General features: G+C 40.3%; 1 protein-coding gene across 1 annotated transcript in view; it reads right to left on the bottom strand.

Moving 5' to 3' along the window:
* Positions 1-4,742: 4,742 nt before the first annotated feature.
* The window catches only part of atp6v1c2.L (ATPase, H+ transporting, lysosomal 42kDa, V1 subunit C2 L homeolog), a 28,514-nt gene continuing 13,069 nt past the window's right edge, over positions 4,743-20,187 (bottom strand). The window contains exons 5-13 of the mRNA XM_018264010.2: positions 19,174-19,268; positions 18,732-18,823; positions 17,356-17,454; positions 16,894-16,962; positions 15,332-15,424; positions 12,747-12,840; positions 9,743-9,840; positions 7,726-7,855; positions 4,743-5,393 (exon numbers count right to left, since the gene is read on the bottom strand). Of these exons, the coding sequence (XP_018119499.1) occupies positions 5,301-5,393; positions 7,726-7,855; positions 9,743-9,840; positions 12,747-12,840; positions 15,332-15,424; positions 16,894-16,962; positions 17,356-17,454; positions 18,732-18,823; positions 19,174-19,268 (863 nt within the window). The 3' untranslated portion in view covers positions 4,743-5,300. The remainder of the gene's footprint in view (positions 5,394-7,725; positions 7,856-9,742; positions 9,841-12,746; positions 12,841-15,331; positions 15,425-16,893; positions 16,963-17,355; positions 17,455-18,731; positions 18,824-19,173; positions 19,269-20,187) is intronic.

Raw genomic sequence — 20,187 nt, 5'->3', positions numbered from 1 at the left:
AGCAACAAGTTGCTCTCCAACCCCTTGGATGTTGCTCCCAGTGGCCTCAAAGCAGGTGCTTATTTTTGAATTACAGGCTTGGAGGCAAGTTTTGGTTGTATAAAAACCAGGTGCACTGCTAAACAGAGCCTCAATGTAGGTTGACAATCCACATAGGGGCTACTAAATGGCCATTCACAGCCCTTATTTGGCACCCAGGAACAGTTTTCATGCTGTGTGTTGCTCCCCAACTCCTTTTACTTCTGAATGTTGCTCACGGGTTCTAAAGGTTGGGGATCCCTGCTCTACATCATACTAAAAGTTACCTTTGCGGTAACTTTTAGTATGATGTAGAGAATGATCCCCCAACCAGTGGCTCATGTGCAAAAAGTTGCTCACCAACACCTTGGATGTTGCTGTCAGTGGCCTCAAAGCAGCTGCTTATTTTTGAATTCCAGGCCTGAAAACAAGTTTTATTTGCATATTTGCCAAGTAGAGCCTCCTGTAGGCTGCGAGTCCACATAGGGGCTACCAAATAGCCAATCACAGCACTTATTTAGCAACCCAAGGGTCTTTTTCATGCTTGTCTTGCTCCCCAACTCTTTTTACATTTGAATGTGGCTCACGGGTAAAAAAAGGTTGGGGACCCCTGATTGTAGAGAGTGATATTCCGAGACAATTTGCAATTGGTTTTTGAGTCATTTTAGGTTTTTATTCATCAGCTCTCTAATTTGCTATTTCAGCAATCGGGTTGCTAGGGTTTAAGCTTCCCTAGCAACCAAGCATTGATACGAAAAAGGGACCGACTGGAATATGAATAGGAGAGGCTTGAATAGAAAGATGAGTAATAAAAAGCAGCAATAAATACATTTGTAGCCTTACAGAGCATTTGTTTTGTAGATGGGGTAAGTGACCCCTATTTGAAAGCTGGAAAGAAGAAGACAGCAAAATAATTTAAAAATGAAAAAAAAAAAATAATGAAGACCTGTTGAAAAGTTGCTTAGAATTGGCCATTCTATAACATACTAAAAGTTAAGTTAAAGGTTCACCTTTAAGTTAACTTTTAGTATGGGATAGAATGGCCAATTTTAAGCAACTTTTCAGTTGGTCTCCATTTATTTATTTTTTTAAATTTTATTTATTTGCCTTTTTCTGATGACTCCTTCCAGCTTTTGAATGCGAGTCCCTGACCCCATCTAAAAAAACAAATGCTCCTTAAGGTTACAAATGTATTGTTATTGCTGCTTTTTATTTCTCATCTTTCTATTCAGGCCTCTCCTATTCATATTCCAGTCTCTTATTCACATCAATGTATGGTTGCTAGGGAATTTGGACCCTAGCAACCCGATTGTTGAAACTGCAAACCGGAGAGCTGCCAAATACCTCAAAAACCCCAAATAATAAAAATGAAAATCAATTGCAAATTGTCTCAGAATATCACTCTCTTCATCATACTAAAAGTTAAACCAAAGGTGCACAACCCCTTTAATATTTGATATAACGCTTTCCTCCTGTGGGATTAGAGGGGTGTTTTTTATATACAGATGTAAATGAATGTGTCTGTGTTGTGCAAGTTGCAACACAAGCTTTTCTCAAGTAAAATAGTTGTGGTTATTGATGGAACCGGCTCAGGGATCCATGGAAAGTTCACAAGGACCAGGGTTCTCTTGTGTATCCAACTGTGCACTGGCATTTATAAATGAGCTTTCTAGTGTCAGAATCTTACTCAAGCTTTTAGGCAAAGCGTTTTCAAATTATAGGACAGGCATGGGACTTGTTATCCAGAATGCTTGGGACCTGGGGTTTCTGGATAACGGATCTTTCCATAATTTGGATTGTCATTCCTTTAGTCTACTAGAAAATCATGTAAACATTAAACAGCCTCTGATTAAGGGATTTCATCCCAAAACTCGTTGGGTTGTACAGCCACCTGCTATAATAAAATAAGCCCAGAAGTGCCGTCTATTCTCAATTTCGTGTGCAATACAGTGGGGACACTGGAGACTGAGCACCTGGCAGAGGGAGAAATTGGCAGTGAGTATGAGCGGTCTCCATTTTTGTGTTTTAAACATGAAATAAACCCAATAGGCTAATTTTGCTTCCAATAAGGATTAATTATATCTTAGTTGGGATCAAGTACAAGCTACTGTTTTATTATTACAGAGAATAAGGAAATCATTTTTAAAAATTTGGATTATTTGGACAAAGTGGAGTCTAAAATGGCCTTTCCGAAATTAGGAGCTTTCCGGATAAAGGGTTCCTGGATAATGGATCCATACCTGCAGTAGTATTCTTTATATAGCACAGACATATTCCACAGCAATGTGCGGAGATTATTCAGCATTCACTACCCCAGCGGAGCTTGCAACCAAAGGTCCCTATCACTTTCACACACACTAGGGTCAGTTTTATCAGATGCCGATTAAAGGAACAGTTCAGTGTACAAATAAAAACTGTAAATAGCCTGTGCAAAATAAAAAAATGTTTCTAATATAATTAGTCAAAAATGTAATGTATAAACACTGGAGTGCCTGGATGTGTAACATAATAGCCAGAACACTACTTCCTGCTTTTCAGCTCTCTAACCCTGAGTTAGTCAGTCACTATAAGGGGGGCCACATGGGACATTTCTGTAAAGTGAGTTTGCAATTGATCCTCCGCATTCAGCTCAGATTCAAAAGCAACAGTTATGTCCCATGTGCCCCCCCCCCTCAAGTCTCTGATTGGTTACTGTCTGGTAACCAATCAGTTTAAACCAAGAGAGCTGCAAAGCAGGAAGTAGTGTTCTGGCTATTATGTTACACATCCAGTCAGGGGCGATCCTGGCCCCTCCGCAGCCTGAGGCAGCAGCAGTTGCTGCTGCTGCCCCCCCCCCTCCCCCGGAAATTCTCTCTTAAAGTACAAGGAGCAGCATTTTTGCTGCCCTTGGTACCTAGTGGGGTGCTGCTACCTGAGGCGACAGCCTCAACTCGCCTCATTGGCGAAGCACCCCTGCATCCAGTCACTCCAGCCTTGATTCATTACATTTTTGCTAACTAACTATATTAGAAACATTTTTTATTTTGCACAGCCTATTTATTTACCCAGTTTTTGTTTTCACACTGAACAATTCCTTTAACTTGCCTGTATGTTTTTGGAGTGTGGGAGGAAACCCATACAGATATGGGAACAACATACACACTCTTTGCAGATCATTCCCTGGCTGGAATTGAACACAGGACTCCAGCACTGAGCCACATTGAGAAAAAAAAATGCTTCTTTATTATGATTCCTGCACATCAACTTGAGACAATATATTTAGCAGAGATTTTATAATTAAATATTTACTGGTAGAAAGCAGTAATAATTCCATATAAATATATGATTAATGTTGCACGTTGAGCTACTATGTATGTAGGTTGTAAGGGATATTCAGGCAAGCAGCTTGGTGCGATGTACAGACAATAACAGTTTGTCTCTGCAGAAGTTACTTACGTTCATTCCAGTTATACATACTGAAGCAGGAACAATGTCATTGTTATATCCTGGGATCAGTAAGGGGCAGATTTATCAAAGATCGAGGTTATTTTTCGAATGAAAAAAATTCAAATTTCAAGCTATTTTTGTGTACTTCGACTAGGGAATAATCCAAATTCGATTTGAATTTGCAAAAAATTAGAATTTCGAAATTTACCACGTACTGTCTCTTTAAAAATTCAAATTCGACCATTCGCCATCTAAAACCTGCCGAATTGCTGTTTTAGCCTATGGGGGACCTCCTAGAATCTATTTGGAGTCAATTGGTGGACTTAGAAAAATCTACGTTTTTTTTGGGAAAAACTTCGATTCGAATGAGCTATTACTTTGATTTGTATGATTCGAATTCGGCTATTTGACCAAAAAAAACTTAGACTTAATTTCAGTTTGTCCTTTTGAATTAGAATTTCGACGTTTTTTAAATTCGAAATTCGACCCTTGATAAATGTATCTCTGTACTAACTAAGAGATCTATATTCTCAGCTTTAGCTTTAGTCACATCTATCCTTGATCCCTATGGAACAGGATTCTATAGCCTGAGGGGTGCAGATTAATCAAGGGTCGAATTGAAAATTCCAATTTTAGAGTTTTTTTTTATGGTCAAAACTATCAAATTCGACTAGAGAGTTATTCAAAGTATTTATTAAAAACAGAGTATGATAAATGTCAAAAATCAAATTCAATTTTTTTATTTTTTTTTTAAACTCAAATTTGATTTTCGAGATTTAGCATACTCTGGCCCTTTAAGAACTCATTCGACTATTTGCCAACTAAAACCTGCTGAATTGCTGTATAAGGGTAGAACTATATGGGCGTTTTGACATCCAATACCTTCCTTTCCGACGCAAGGAAGCGCAGGCGTCACGTCGGATGTGCAGACTATAAGGTAATAAGAATGTTGGACGTTGTCGCAGCATGCATCCGACGCAACTGTCGGATGAAGACGCAACATGCAGCGTTCGCATTGACAGTCGGATGCACGCATCGACAACATCCGACATTCCTATTCCCTCTGAGAAAAAAATTTGAATCGAGTTTTCGGGTCTATCCTATTCACCCGACTTTTAAAAATTCGATTTTTTTTTTTTTTACTCCAAATAGGTTCTAGGAGGTCCCCATAGGCTAAAACAGCAATTCGGCAGGTTTTAGATGGCGAATGGTTGAAGTCAAATTTTTAAAGAGACAGTACATGGTAAATTTCGATATTCAAATTTTTTTCAAATTCGAATCGAATTTGGAATATTCCCTAGTCGAAGTACACAAAAAATAGCTCGAAATTCGATTTTTTTTTTTTATTCGAAAATTCACCTCGACCTTTGATAAATCTGCCCCTAAATGTATCTCTGTACTGAACTAAGAGATTATCACCTTTAGCTCAGTCACATCTATCCTTGAACCCTATCGAACAGGATTCTATGGTCTGAGGACACCAGATAAATTGATACAGACACTACTAATACAGGCATGTTCCTGGGCTACACTGATTACAAACCGGTTGTATCTGAATCCTACTATATGGATTCTGTAGAATATTTGTACATGATTTTTACTTCCAACATGTTTCCCTCTGACTACAAATCCCAGTGACCCCTCTCAACAACCTTAGTAAGGCCACAGGTTAGAGATGACAAATAAATCCTATAGATCAGAGTAAGAGAAAGAAGCATTCAGAAGTGATTGTGTTGGTATACAAGGCCACCCCGGGGTGTATTTGGCTCCCAGCAAGCCCAGTGTAGGGAATGGATTATATAAGGTGGGCACATGAATATATATAAATACATGTACAAGTAATGAGAGGGAAGCAGTTAAAAGTCCAAATTGGTCAGGTCTATCTTGAAGCAGACGTAGGGATAATAATCTTGGCTGCTCAGCTGCAAGCCGGGAATATCCATACCAATCTGCGGGGAAAAAAGCAACAAAAGTGTAAAATTACATATGACTTGCCTTTAGGAGGCGCTGTTTGATCCTGATTCTCATACTGGCACCTATTAGATTTCCCAAGAAATTGTAAACCTTTAAAATGTAAAATTGATGAGATTACTATTCTAAGCACTTTTGCAATGTACACTCATTATTTTTTAATTCCAAGATATTAAAGGAATGAATTTTGTTACAACAGCGCCACCTGCTGGTCATTTTCTGACCAGTCTGACCACCAAGTAGTCAAGGAAGTTGTCAGGAGAAAGAAAGAGGCTGCTCTGATGTTCTTCTGCTTAGGAAAATAATTAGAAATCGTTCTCAAATCTTTCCTAAGCAGAACATCAGAGCAGCCTCTTTCTTTCTCCTGACAACTTCCTTGACTACTTGGTGGTCAGACTGATTATAAACTGACCAGCAGGTGGTGCTGTTGTAACAAAATTAATTCATATTAACAGTACATGTCTCCCTTAATATCTTGGAATTAATAAATAATGAATGTACATTGCAAAAGTGCTTAGAATAGCACTCTCACTTATTTTACAGGTTTATCATCCTTTAATTACTCTGAGGTCACTTTATGATATAGTTAGTAACTGTTTAGGCAGGTGGTCCTGGTGGATCAGCTTCTCTACAATTATGTGGGCAATCAGCCAAACAAATGAAAAGTGACTACGCACATGGATGTCCTGTCCAGGGGAGTAAATGCAGAGAAATCAGATGCTGTGGCTGCAAGGGGGGGCAGTAATATAGGGGGGCCCATTAAGTAAGGCCGTAATTATTGACCAATTTCTTTTCAATCGTTTTTTATTAAAGGAACAGTTCAGCATACAAATAAAAACTGGGAAAATGGATAGGCTGTGCAGAATAAAAAAAGTAAGGATGCACCGAATCCACTTTTTTGGATTCGGCCGAATACCAAACCGAATCCGAACCCTAATTTGCATATACAAATTAGGGGTGGGAAGGGGAAAACATTTTTTGCTTCCTTGTTTTCTGACAAAAAGTTGCGCAATTTCCCTCCCCGCCCCTAATTTGCATATGCAAATTAGGATTTGGATTCGGTTCGGCTGGGCAGAAGGATTCGGCCGAATCCTGCAGAAAAAGGCCGAATCCCGAACCGAATCCTGGATTCGGTGCATCCCTACAAAAAAGTTTCTAATAATGTTTCTAAAAATGTAATGCATAAATGCTGGAGCGACTGGGTGTCTAACATAACAGAACGGAACACAATTTCCTGCTTTTCAGCTCTTTAACTCTGAGTTAGTCAGTGACTATAAGGGGGGCCACATGGGACATAAATATTCAGTGAGTTTGCAATTGATCTTAAGCATTCAGCTCAGATTCAAAACAGTTATGTCCCATGTGGACCCCCTCAAGTCACTGATTGGTTACTGCCTGGTAACCAATCAGTAGAAGCCAAGAGAGCTGAAAAGCAGGAAGTAGAGTTCTGGCTATTATATTAGACATCCAGTCACTCCAACCTTTATACATTACATTTTTGGCTAACTAACTATATTAGAAACATTTTTTATTTCACACAGCCTATCTATTTAGCCAGTTTTTATTTATACACTGAACAATTCCTTTAACAGCTTTGGACCTACAAGATGGATGTCACAGTAAGTGGGACCCTAAATTGAATTTGCTGTGGGTCCCTGTAACATCTAGTTACGCCACCCTGTCATGTGATATCCACATGTTCGGCCAGTGGGCCAATCAGTCCTACGGAGTGGCCTGTGTATGACTACCTTTACTGTATGACCACCTTTACTGTATGACTACCTTTACTGTATGACCACCTTTACTGTATGACTACCTTTACTGTATGACCACCTTTACTGTATGACCACTTTTACTGTATGACCACCTTTACTGTATGACTACCTTTACTGTATGACCACCTTTACTGTATGACCACCTTTACTGTATGACCACCTTTACTGTATGACCACCTTTACTGTATGACTACCTTTACTGTATGACCACCTTTACTGTATGACTACCTTTACTGTATGACCACCTTTACTGTATGACCACCTTTACACAAGGAGTGGTTTATTTAAAAAGTGAAATTAGTGTCAATTGACATTCTCAGGCATAGGAGCTAATGTTCCACTGGATGGGGGGCGGGTTTGGCACCCCAACAAAAGGCATTGGATGTGGCATGTCTGAATGTGAAATGATTGGCACAATGAGACTGGTACATTGCATGCCTTTTGCTGGGGTGCCCATCCCCGCGTGGAACACCAGGCTACATTGAGGTAGAGGCCAGGGCATGGTTCATGATCAGCATCGTAACTGGATACCTACATCCTTCATGTTTGCAGCTGCACTTTCATCCAGGTGCCTGAAGATGGCGTTAAGTACATCCCGTAATCTCTTCATGGACTTCTTGTTGGGCTGCAGAACCACTGCCTGGAAGTTCACTGGCAATCCATACCTTCACCAACGAGAAGATGTGCAGTTTGTATTAGTCTCCAGCCAAGTTACACAACCTTAGAGGGTTGGTTCACCTTTAAATTAACTTTTAGTATGTTATAGAATTCTGGACAACTTTTCAATTGGTTTTCATTATTTATTTATAATAGTATTGAAATGATTTGTCTTCTTCTCCTGACTCTTTCCAGCTTATAAATGCGGGTCACTGACCCCATCTAAACATAAAGGCTCTGTAAGGCTACAAATGTATTGTAATTGTTACTTTTTATTACTCATCTTTCTATTAATGCCCATTCCTATACATAACCTAGTCTCTTATTGGTAATTGGGAACCTACCAACCAGATTGCTAAAATTGCAAACTGGCAAGCTGCTGAAAAAAAAACTAAATAAGTCAAAAACCACAAATAATAAAAAATGAAAACCAATTGCAAATTGACTCAGAATATCACTCTCTACATCATACTAACATTTAATTTAAAGGTAAACAACCCCCATTAAAGGAGAACTAAAGCCTAACTAAAGAATTAGCTATAAATGTTGTACATTATGTTTTGGGCTTCTATACCAGCCCAAGGCAACCACAGCTCTTTAGCAGTAAAGATCTGTGTCTCCAAAGATGCCCCAGTAGCTCCACATCTTCTTTTCTGCTGATTCACTGCACATGCTCTGTGCTGCTGTCACTTACTGAGCTTAGGGACCCACTCACAATATACAGTACACATAGAATAGAAATGTCACAGTATAAGGCTGATTAGTAATTAAGACAGATAATTACTACATGGCAGCACTGAAACCAGTGCAATTAGCATCAGAATTTAATAATCAGCCCTGTAGCATCAGCTTATATTACAGACCAACCTCATTTTCTGCTGGATAATTAGTGACGAGCCCTAAGCTTAGCTTCTCAACAGCTGCTCAGAGCCCACTGAGCATGTGAGTGTCACAGACACTTTCCAAGATGGTGACCCCCTGTGACAAGTTTCAAGTCCTGGATCATTGCTGCTATTGACAAGCTGAAACTTTAGGCTGGTGCATTAAGTTCACTATATAAAATATGGTATTTTAATCCTAATGTTTAGGGTTTAGTTGTCCTTTAACCAATCACTCCAGGGGCCAACAACATGTCTGCATGAATGTATAAACAAATTCACAGTGTAGTTATGATGATTAATTGGCCCTCTCCATATCACACTATACGGTTGATTTTATAGAATTCAGCTCAGTTTTTTTGCTCTGGACAGAGCATTGTCAAGAATAATATTAAAGGGGTGGTTCACCTTTAAGTTAACTTTTAGTATGTTATAGAATTGCCAACTCTTAGCAACCTTTCAATTGGTTGCCATTGTTTATTTGCTATAGTTTTTGAATTATTTGCCTTCTTCTTCTGATACATTCCACGCTTTCAAATGGGGGTCACCGACCCCATCTAACAAATGGTCTGTAAAGCTACAAATGTATTGTTATTGATACTTTTTATTACTCGTCTTTCTATTTAGGCCTATTCTATTGATATTTCAGTCTTTTATTCAAATCAGTGTGTGTGGTTGCTAGGGTAATTTGCACCCTAGCAACCAGATGGCTGAAATTGCAAACTGGAGAGCTGCTGAATAAAAAGCTAAATAACTCAAAAACCACAAATAATAAAAAATGAAAACTAATTGCAAATTGTCTCTGAATATCACTCTCTACATCATACAAAATGTTAACTTAAAGGTGAACAATCCCTTAAGTCATAGAAAATCAATTTTGTCACAGACACAATACAGAAAAAAGGTTGAGATTGCCTTTTTAATTTTAGTAAATCAGCCCCTAAATGTTATCATTCATAAAGACTTCTTTCAGCAGAACCACAACAGTGTTCCTAGAAGAATGTGATTGGTTCTTACCTAAGGACGGACTCCACAAATACTCGCAGTGCTTTGATGTGGATCCAGGCAATGAAAGCTTCACTGAAATTTACTTTCAGCCAGCGCAGCAGAGGACCCTGAAAGATATTTATTCCTTAAATCGAGTTACGCTCAATGCACAGAAACATAACATTCTCTTTGTTATCCTGAAATATAGTGATGTGAGGGTCAGGATTTCCCCGACTCGCATCCGACCCTAACCCACCCTTCGCTTGGCCTGCGCCTGCCCGCATCCGACTTCCGCGTTGCTTTTATAGACAAACGCCGCCCTGCCGATGTCACAAAAGGGGCGGGTTGAGCAGGAGCAGCGTCTATAAAAGACAACCCGGGAAGTCAGAAGCCGCCATTTGACAGTGGCGGACAGGGAGAGCAGAAGAAGAGCTCAACCCGCCCGCCACCCGCGAGGAAGAGTGTGAGGTTGGCTCAAACCCATTCGACCCGCTGGTAAACCCATGGGTATCGGGCCGGGCCGCACATCACTACTGAAGAAGTACACAACTGAATGCTTTATTGACCCTCTTTTATATCAGTCAGGCTGATTTATAAACACTGGGCAATTCTGCACCTGGCTAGAATTCCATAGCAACCAATCAGTGATTCATGTTTCCAGTCCAGCAGACGGTAGATCAGTGAAAGCAAACATTTGATTTGGTTGCCATGGGTTACTGCCCAGGTGCAAAGCTGCCCAGTGTTGATACTTGTTCTATAGGCATGAGGTCCTACAGACCAGTGCAGATAAAATGGCACCAGTCATTTACATTTTTAGAACATTAACCATTAAAGGTAAACTATACCCCCAAAATGAATACTTAAAGGGAAGCTGACACCAAAAAAACTTCTTTTAAAAAAATGATTCTTCATTTGAAGTTACCTATATGTCATGCTGACTGTTTTCTCCTTAAAGCTTTCTTTCACTTAATAAACCCAGTTCTGCATCCGACTGTGGCCGACTGTGGCAGCCAGACTCCTGCTTCCTATCAGAATGTGAGCTCGATGATGTCACAAAGGGGGCGGAGCTTTCTCCTCCTCTCCGCTATATCTCTCTGGCGTCTGTGAACCACGTGTGCTTTAGTAACTGATTTGCTAAGTACTGTAACTTGGTCATCATTTATATAGTTTCTTTATTATTATATAATGAAGTATAAATGCATATTCATTCTCTTTCTCACAGTGTCACACTGTTTCGGTGACTTGCGGCTGCCGCTGCGGAACTGTTATGTCCTCCTCCTCCTGGGGCTTCTCCGATCCAGCCGGCAAGACTGTGGCAGCAGCTGAGGCCAAACACAGGCCCCTGTCCTGGCGAGTGTTGGCGCAGAGAAGATGCGCACGGAACTAGCACGTCTCTTAGCGCCGAAGACAGTCTGCTCGCCGGGCCTTGATACATCCCGCGGTGCACTGGGTGGAGGGCGGATAGATTTGGTGACGTCATTTGCACGCTGATGTAACAGCCGGTATGAGAAGAGAAGTCCCACATCTGTAGTTCGCACACTATTTCCATCTCGGGCTGTTTGCTGTCCTTATCATTTGAACACAGTATTCTTAGATCCTCTACCCAGTGCACCGCGGGATGTATCAAGGCCCAGCGAGCAGACTGTCTTCGGCGCTAAGAGACGTGCTAGTTCCGTGCGCATCTTCTCTGCGCCAACACTCGCCCGTCAGGAGGAGAGCCCTTCCGACTCCAGGACAGGGGCCTGTGTTTGGCCTCAGCTGCTGCCACAGTCTTGCCGGCTGGATCGGAGAAGCCCCAGGAGGAGGAGGACTTAACAGTTCCGCAGCGGCAGCCGCAAGTCACCGAAACAGTGTGACACTGTGAGAAAGAGAATGAATATGCATTTATACTTCATTATATAATAATAAAGAAACTATATAAATGATGAACAAGTTACAGTACTTAGCAAATCAGTTACTAAAGCACACGTGGTTCACAGACGCCAGAGAGATATAGTGGAGAGGAGGGGGAAGCTCCGCCCCCTTTGTGACATCATCGAGCTCACATTCTGACAGGAAGCAGGAGTCTGGCTGCCACAGTCGGCCACAGTCGGATGCAGAACTGGGTTTATTAAGTGAAAGAAAGCTTTAAGGAGAAAACAGTCAGCATGACATATAGGTAACTTCAAATGAAGAATCATTTTTTTAAAAGAAATTTTTTTGGTGTCAGCTTCCCTTTAAGCAACAGATAGTATATATCAAATTAAGTGGCATGTTAATCTTATTTATATATTTAAGTAAATATTGCCTTTTTACATCTCTTGCCTTGAACCACCATTTCATGGTGGTCTGTGTGCTGCCTCAGAGATCACCTGACCAGAAATACTACAGCTCTAACAGGAGTGTGGAAGCAAAAGACAGAACTCTGTCTGTTAATTGGTTCATGTGATCTAACATGGATGGTTAGTTTGTGTGCACCGTGAATCCTACAATCCCAGGGGACGGCCCTTATTTTTTTAAAATGGCAATTTTCTATTTATGATTACACCATGTTTTTTTTTACCGCAACCCCTGACAAAGAGGGAACACGCCACTAAGGGGAGCGGGGCCCACTGGGGTTTTTTCCCAGTCCGACCCAGCCCTGCACTGGTAAAACTGCTGTGTTTGCTTCAGAAACACTACTATTGTTTATATAAATAAGCTGCTGTGTAGCAATGGGGGCAGCCATTCAAAGGAGAAAAGGTTCAGGTTACACAGCAGATAAGCTCTGTAGAACATAATGGTGTTATCTGTTATCCACTATTTAACCTGTACCATATAGACATTTTTCAATTTCCACCATTGCTACACAGCAGCTTGTTTATATAAACTATAGTAGTGTTTCTGAAGCAAACACAGCAGTTTAACCAGTGCAGGGCAATATTACATGATATTTTCATTACTTTAAAACACTTTTAATTAATTTTTCTTTAAAGTGACAAAAATCCCAATGAAGCAAGGATTCTAGAGAAGGGAGTGGATATAAAAAAAACTTTCATTATCCATGTTGACTTACATATTGTTGTTTTTTGTCAGCCGCCAGTTTAACAATTTCATCCTTTTCTGACTGCAGTTCCTTTTCGTTAAAGAGAAATTCCCGCACAATGAATCTGAAAAAGACATTACATTGTTCTTAACTTGCCTTTGTCTTTAACTCTATAAACTCTAGTAGCCACAGCAACCCTGCAATTTTTCTCATTCATTTTAATACAGATATAGGATATGTTATCTGGAAACCTGTTATCCAGAAAGCTCCGAATTATTGGTAAGCTATCTCCCAAACTCTAGTTACAAAAGCTGGTATAAAGGTAATGGGATGTGGGATGAAGATGGGATGGAGATTTGCTGATATTTAGATCTGCACCACTTAGCTATATCCTTATGTCTTTCTGATGTTCTTTCATCTCCAGGAGTCATGTGCTCACATCAAAAAGTAAATATTTATTTTACAAAGTGCTGTTTTCTGTTACTTTGAAGAGGCTCATGTGTCCCATCATGTCAGTGACTCCAGGGAGAGACGTCATGAAGAAGAAAAGAGAAGACAATCTGCCTGAAGGAAGGGTGCAGTATTTCAAAACTATGCCTAGAGGCTGCTACAGGTCCCTCAGATCAAATAACCCACCTTATGGACTGGATGAAAATATCATTTGTAAAATCTATTGCATCTGCTAAGGACATAGAAAAGGCTTGCACCACCCTCTTCTTCTGAAGAATTATGTTATTTTATATTTCACATGATTCTCAAGATTCTCAGTCTGATAATGGAGCCAGGAATTTCCCATAATGATCAATAAACTTTTTTATAACAATAACTATGTATACATATATAAGGAGACCATACAATACACTCTCTGATGCTTTTTTTTTACCAGTAGGTCCTTTCAGCAGATGTGAGGACATCATTCCGATTAGAAGAAAGGAGGTTCCATCTTAATATTCAGAAAGGGTTTAATACAGTGAAAGCTGTGAAGATGTGGAATTCTCTCCCTGAATCAGTTGTCCAGGCTGATACATTAGATAGCTTTAAGAAAGGGTTGGAGGGATTCAGGGCCGGAACTTGGGGTAGGCAGAGTAGGCACGTGCCTAGGGCGCAAAAGCTCCTCTGTCGCATACCCGAAATATCACAGAAACCGGAGAGTTTTCAAAATGTGGGTTTATTTTATCACAGCACAGTGCTGTGATAAAATCAACCCACATTTTGAAGACTCTCCGGTTTCTGTGATATTTCATGTTACTGCAGTGGAGATGGCTACTCTACTAACCTGTTGAAGAGTCAGACTACAAAGTCATTTGGAGGATCTAGAGCAGTGATCCCCAACCAGTAGCTCATGAGCAACATGTTGCTCTCCAACCTCTTGGATGTTGCTCTCAGTGTCCTCAAAGCAGGTGCTTATTTTTGAATTCCAGGTTTGGAATCAAGTTTTCTTTGCATAAAAACTAAGTATATTGCCAAGTAGTGCCTCCTGTAGGCTGCCAGTCCACGTAGGGGATACCAAATAGCCAATCACAGCCCTTATTTGGCACCCCAAGAGACTTTTCACACTTGTGTTGCTCCCCGAATCTTTTTAAATTTGAATGTGGCTCACAGGTAAAAAAAAGTTGGGGACCCCTGATCTAGAGGGAATAAGAACCTATATCCATAGTACATCTGTCGCATACCCCATGTCCGGTCCCCTCTCTCCAACTGTATTTGCTATTTGCCATGCACTTGGGCTTCAGCACATGCACTCTTTGGTACATGTGCGCCTCAAGCGACCATTTCGTGCATGCACGCTGCAAGCTCCATTTCGCATGACAAGCTGGCGTTGCAACTGGCCAGGTTGCCTAAGGCTCCTGGCCGGCTTGACTTGGCTCTGGCTGACTTTTTAGCAAGAGAATTCCCCTTGAGAAAGGCTAAAAGCCGAAACGTCGGGGTGATTCTCTTCTCAGGGCAGGTGTATCCGCTTTTCTCTTTGTTCCTTATTGCTGTTTGACCATATTTAAGTGGTATGTATAATTGACTTCTTGTGATATCTTTTGGACATATTTTTGCCCTGTTATATGTATGTATATTCTCTTTTTTATATATAAAAATATATGACTATTCAAATACCACGTGGTCTTGCTGTTTATTTGGTGTGCAGGCCCTTTTTTGGTTAACATTGTTCTATATTTGGCCTTGTATGGGGGCCTTGTAAGGGCTTTTGTTTGCACCCATATGCTAACTATACTATATATATCTTATATTAGAGTGCCCTCCATTTGAAAACATTTTCTGTGACTTTTTAGCAAGTCAAGGAATACAGGTTATTCAACAAGGTACAAGTTGATCCCGGGACTGGTCCCATTGCATCTTGGAGTCAGGAAGGAATTTTTCCACCTTGGAGAGACTTCAGAAGGGGTTTGTGCCTTCCTCTGGATCAACTGGCAGTTACGCAGGTTATATATGGACTTAAAAGGTTGAACTTGATGGACAATTGCATTTTTTCAACGTATGTTATTATAGAAACAAGAGAAAGCATGACATGCCTAGAGATGCACTGTATTCTAAAGACAAAATGGTGGTGTCCACTGGTGTAAATATTTATTGTTTTCTTTAATTAATCACATTGGAAATCTTACTTGTTTTCCCGGGCCTTGGCTTTAAAGTCATCCATTACTTTTCTAAATAAGGTCACAGTGAAAAGGCCTCCTTCTGCATCCTCGGCAATCAGTCTGCAAAGAGAGAACAAAGTTCATCTGATAATGGGGCACAGCTCTATTACCTAGAAGTCTCTCAGTCTCATGGTATCAAAATGGGGCAATCCACCTACAATTGGCAGAACCAATGGGAAGGAAAGCTGGAGAGGCTCCAACTCATACTTATAAAGAAGAACAGGACAAAATCCATCTATGACAAATGGGCAGCTGGTCCTTAGAGACGCAATTTTGTGAAACTCAGGCCTCCAGAAGTCCTTGCTCTACTTGCCCCCAGTCTGCTCTACTTTAGTAGGCAGAACTCAATGGAATAGCAGAACCAAGAATATTATTTTCTCCTATATAATTACAGGTTGTTACATGCTACATTTCACCTACACTTCTTTCTCTTTACCCTATTCATTAACCTTATGAACATAAAGGGGCACATTTACTAATGGTCGAATATCGAGGGTTAATTAACCCTCGATATTCAACCCTCGAAGTTAAATCCTTCGACTTCGAATATCGAAGTCGAAGGATTTAGCGATATTCGTTCGATCGAACGATCGAAGGAATAATCGTTCGATCGACCAATTAAATCCTTTGAATAGAACAAATGGAAGGATTTTAATCCATCGATCGAACAATTTTCCTTTGATCCCAAATTGGCTAGAAAGCCTATGGGGACCTTCCCCATAGGCTAACATTGGTGCTCGGTAGGTTTTAGGTGGCGAAGTAGGTGGTCGAAGTTTTTTTTAAAGAGACAGTACTTCGACTATCGAATGGTCGAATAGTCGAACGATTTTTAGTTCGAATCGTTCGATTCAATGTCGAAGGTCGAAGTAGCCAATTCGATGGTCGAAGTAGCCAAAAAAAACTTCGAAATTCAAAGTATTTTTTATTCTATTCCTTCACTCGAGCTAAGTAAATGTGCCCCTAAGGGTACAACTACAAGGACGATTCCTCTGTGTTTGTGCCGGATCCGACGCGCTGCACCAAAATGCAGGCATCAAGTTGGATGCGTCGGAAAACAAGGTGTTCGTCTGATGCAAGATGCTGCATGCTTCGTCTGCATGCGACAGTCATGTCGTGTCGGATGAACTCTGCGACACCATCCAACATTTGTATTTCTTATCTTGTTTTCCGTCTCATCTGATGTTTTGGAGCATCACGTCGGATCCGGCACAAATGCACAGGAATCGCTTGTGTAGTTGTACCTTAACACATTATTATTAGTTGCCAGCAGCAAATCACATTAAAGCTAGTTTTTGTACAAGGCTAGTGACATCCACGGTACTTATATTTCAGATAAAAAAACATCCTTTTGTATTTCTTGGTTTATTGAAAATATATCTGAATTCTAGGTCATAAAATATAACTGGACTGTTGCATTGACAAGATTAATGCAGTTAAAGTCACATCTAAATAACTGCTTCTTCCCCCACCCCCTCCTTTTTTATAAACATTATTTTTTTTCAGAAGAAAATTCAAATAAATAAACTTACTTGGTCGAGCGTGGAACCACCATATCAGAAAGAGATTCATATGTTTTTTGCCACGCACCATAATTTGACCTGCAAAGAAAATGGCGTTATTACTTTGGAGTTATCATAGTTCTATAATTATAGTAACTCTAGTAATTCTATTATAGTAACTAACGAACTAACTAAGTAGAAGTGCAGATAACTCACTCACTCAATGAGTGGCATTATATTAGAGCAATGCAGTAGTTAATGGTCCCTGATATTGCTGCCCATTTCATATAACAATTGTTGTAGTTTACAAGATGGGCCACAGGTGGGACAGTCCTACCTTATATGAATAAAGAAGCCCCACAAAGTATGTTTTCCCCAGGGCTTGGGAAGGTTGGTTCTTGTCCCACACATATATTTATACTGTACATAAGTTATTCATAGATTTGGATATGTTTAATGTTAAATTCATGGTGAGAGATATCCATAACTTACTTTGGAACAACCACAAGAAGTGTGACCATATATTCTGAGTCCAGGACAAAGTCTTCTTTATTCACTATATCAGCTAAGGTTCTGGTCAAGAGGTTGCCCCTGTAGAACAAATGCAAAGCTAAACGATGCAAATAAATTAGTACAGAAACAAGGGCAAGCTTATTGGAGGGTTCATAGATGTTGAAGATTTCATCAACCCCACTGTAGATTCCCCCACCCCACTTTCCAAATAGAGGACTTAGAGGATAGAAGCAGATGACCCAGTAACAACTACCTACAGAAGCCTTCTGGTAGCAACATCATCCAGTATTAACCTCAGTGAGAGAAATAGATGGAGAAGATCAGTAAATACTTGGTAGAGGCTGATGGGTAAGCAGTAGAATAGTTAGTATATACTTAAATAAACTTAAGGTGGGCAAAGTGTGAGTGAATGTGATAGGGACTTAGATTGTAAGTTCCATGGAGGCAGGATATTGTGTAAATGATTAACACTCTCTATAAAGCATTGTTGATGACATCTAGTAGCAATAGAGAACATTAATGGAGAACCAGAATGAGCAGGTTTACTCATAATAATATAAACTGCAGTATACACAGCGCCTCATCTCTCACAGAACACTCATTTGAGACGATACTTGGCATCATTTACAACTTTTGGGTCCCTAGGCTGATGATTTCACATTAGCCTATTAAGCTGATACATCACCTCAACTTAGCCTAACTAGCCCCAACACTAGTATGTTTCCTTACACTCCTTCTATGATCTAGGCTTTACCGGACCTTTATTCTCCATACTCTAAATCCATATCCATAACCTTTTCATTATATCTTATATATTGTAGCACCTCCATTCCCTACTATATTCTATAATTATTAGGGATGCACCGAATCCACTATTTTGGATTCGGCCGAACCCCCGAATCCTTTGCGAAAGATTCGGCCGAATACCGAACCAAATCCAAACCTAATTTGCATATGCAATTTAGGAGTGGGAAGGGGAAAGATTTTTACTTCCTTGTTTTGTGACAAAAAGTCACGCCATTTCCCTCCCTGCCCCTAATTTGCATATGCAAATTCGGATTTGGTTCGGGCCAGGCAGAAGGATTCGGCCGAATCCGAATGCTGCTGAAAAAGGCTGAATCCTGGCCGAATCCCGAACCGAATCCTGGATTCGGTGCATCCCTAATAATTATTGGACTGATATTGCCTATGTGCCTTTTAAAGCACCACAAGCTGCATGGCCTGGTTTAGGTGCTTCTCCTTATGCCACATGCATCATAATCCTACTTTCTATACAGGACAATACAGTGGTTACATGATCATTGAGTTTAATTGGATTATACATAAAAGTCACTCACATAAATTGCTATACATACACAGTTTTCCTCTCCAGGCTTTGCAGATTTCCTTTAATGCTATTGTAAGTAGAAGATCGGGATTTTAGATCTGTGTCTATCTGCGACATTTGCTGAAAAGGAACAAATAATAATAATAATGATTAGTATCCTTCCCTCCTTAAGAAAATCAATAAAGTCATGGAAATGTTTTTATAATGAATAACATGACAACCAACAGGGAAGTGTAAAAACTACTTCTCGCCTTGTTCCATGTTGGAGTGATGGAATCTGACACTTTAAGTCCCTCTACTTTCAATACAATGGTGGTCAGTGTCTGAAAGGGGATGGACTTCAAGTGCCAGAATCCATCACTTCAACACTAAACACGGGGAGGGATGGGGCAGAATGACTGGGTGGAAAATGGTCCCTGTGAATGTGAATGTAAAACACATCCACATTATGAAATCTGCTGCCTATTTACCTTGCTTAATACTTCCGTTATGTTCTTCAGTGGCTGTTTGACGGGATACTTAGCCATGTCCCACTCAAAACGAGCTAAGTAGCTGATCAGGTCCACTGTAGATAGAAGAGGAAAGTTTTGTGCAATGAAATGCTAAGCCCACTGCTGGGTCCAATTATGGGACTACAAGAACCTTGACCAGATTTTTAAGGCATCACTGGTCTATACTCACACATATGCCCAGCCACTCATTTTAAGTAACCTGCTGCCCAATCAGCCCCCCACATGACCAATAAAAACAGCAACCCCTCTGGCATTTGTTAAAGAAAATAAATAATGAATCTATAACAGTAACGAGATTAGGTTAAATCATTGTGGGTTTTAAACAAATGTGTTTCATTCTAAACTTCCCTTCTAAAAAGAAACATAAACCTGTATATAACATGAATGATGATCTTTATATCGAAGAGCGTGGTGTAGTATTTGAGGAAGAAGATCAGATTGCTCATCACTATCCTCCATAGAACAATGGCACATGCTGAACATAGGTTAGGACAAATGGTGTTGAAGGACAGCAGAAGGATAATCTTCATATAAAGGGACAGATAAAGGCCCAGCGTGTAGGACACTGAGCATGAAACAAGTTCTCTGTGCTCACTGATAACTAACTCCAGCTACTTTCCATCTCATATGCTAGGAGTCGTGTAACTGATCCTGCTTACAAAGGGCGGAAAATTGTCAGTGTTTCCATTCAACTGAGGCTCACGTAGGGGCTAGTGTTCTCCTTATACCGGCAGGTCTACTGATAGTAAAGGGTGACGGAGCATCTCTGTTAGTAAGGACAGGGACAATCTCTAGACTTGATTGTCTGGCCTCACCAGAGAGTGTAATTACATCTGTACTGAAGAGAGAACAAGACCTAGATACTGAGAGAGCTACAGGCAGATGGATATATAGACGACAATTTATTTTTCACTAATTACATTCTTATAACTGATTTAATGTTCCTGGTAAGTCTCTTGTTCCTAAAGTGTG

This window comes from Xenopus laevis, chromosome 5L (genome assembly GCF_017654675.1).
Source record: "Xenopus laevis strain J_2021 chromosome 5L, Xenopus_laevis_v10.1, whole genome shotgun sequence".
Classification (NCBI taxonomy): domain Eukaryota; kingdom Metazoa; phylum Chordata; class Amphibia; order Anura; family Pipidae; genus Xenopus; species Xenopus laevis.
Note: the sequence above shows the minus strand (reverse complement) of the source record. Positions and strands in the feature narration are given on the sequence as shown.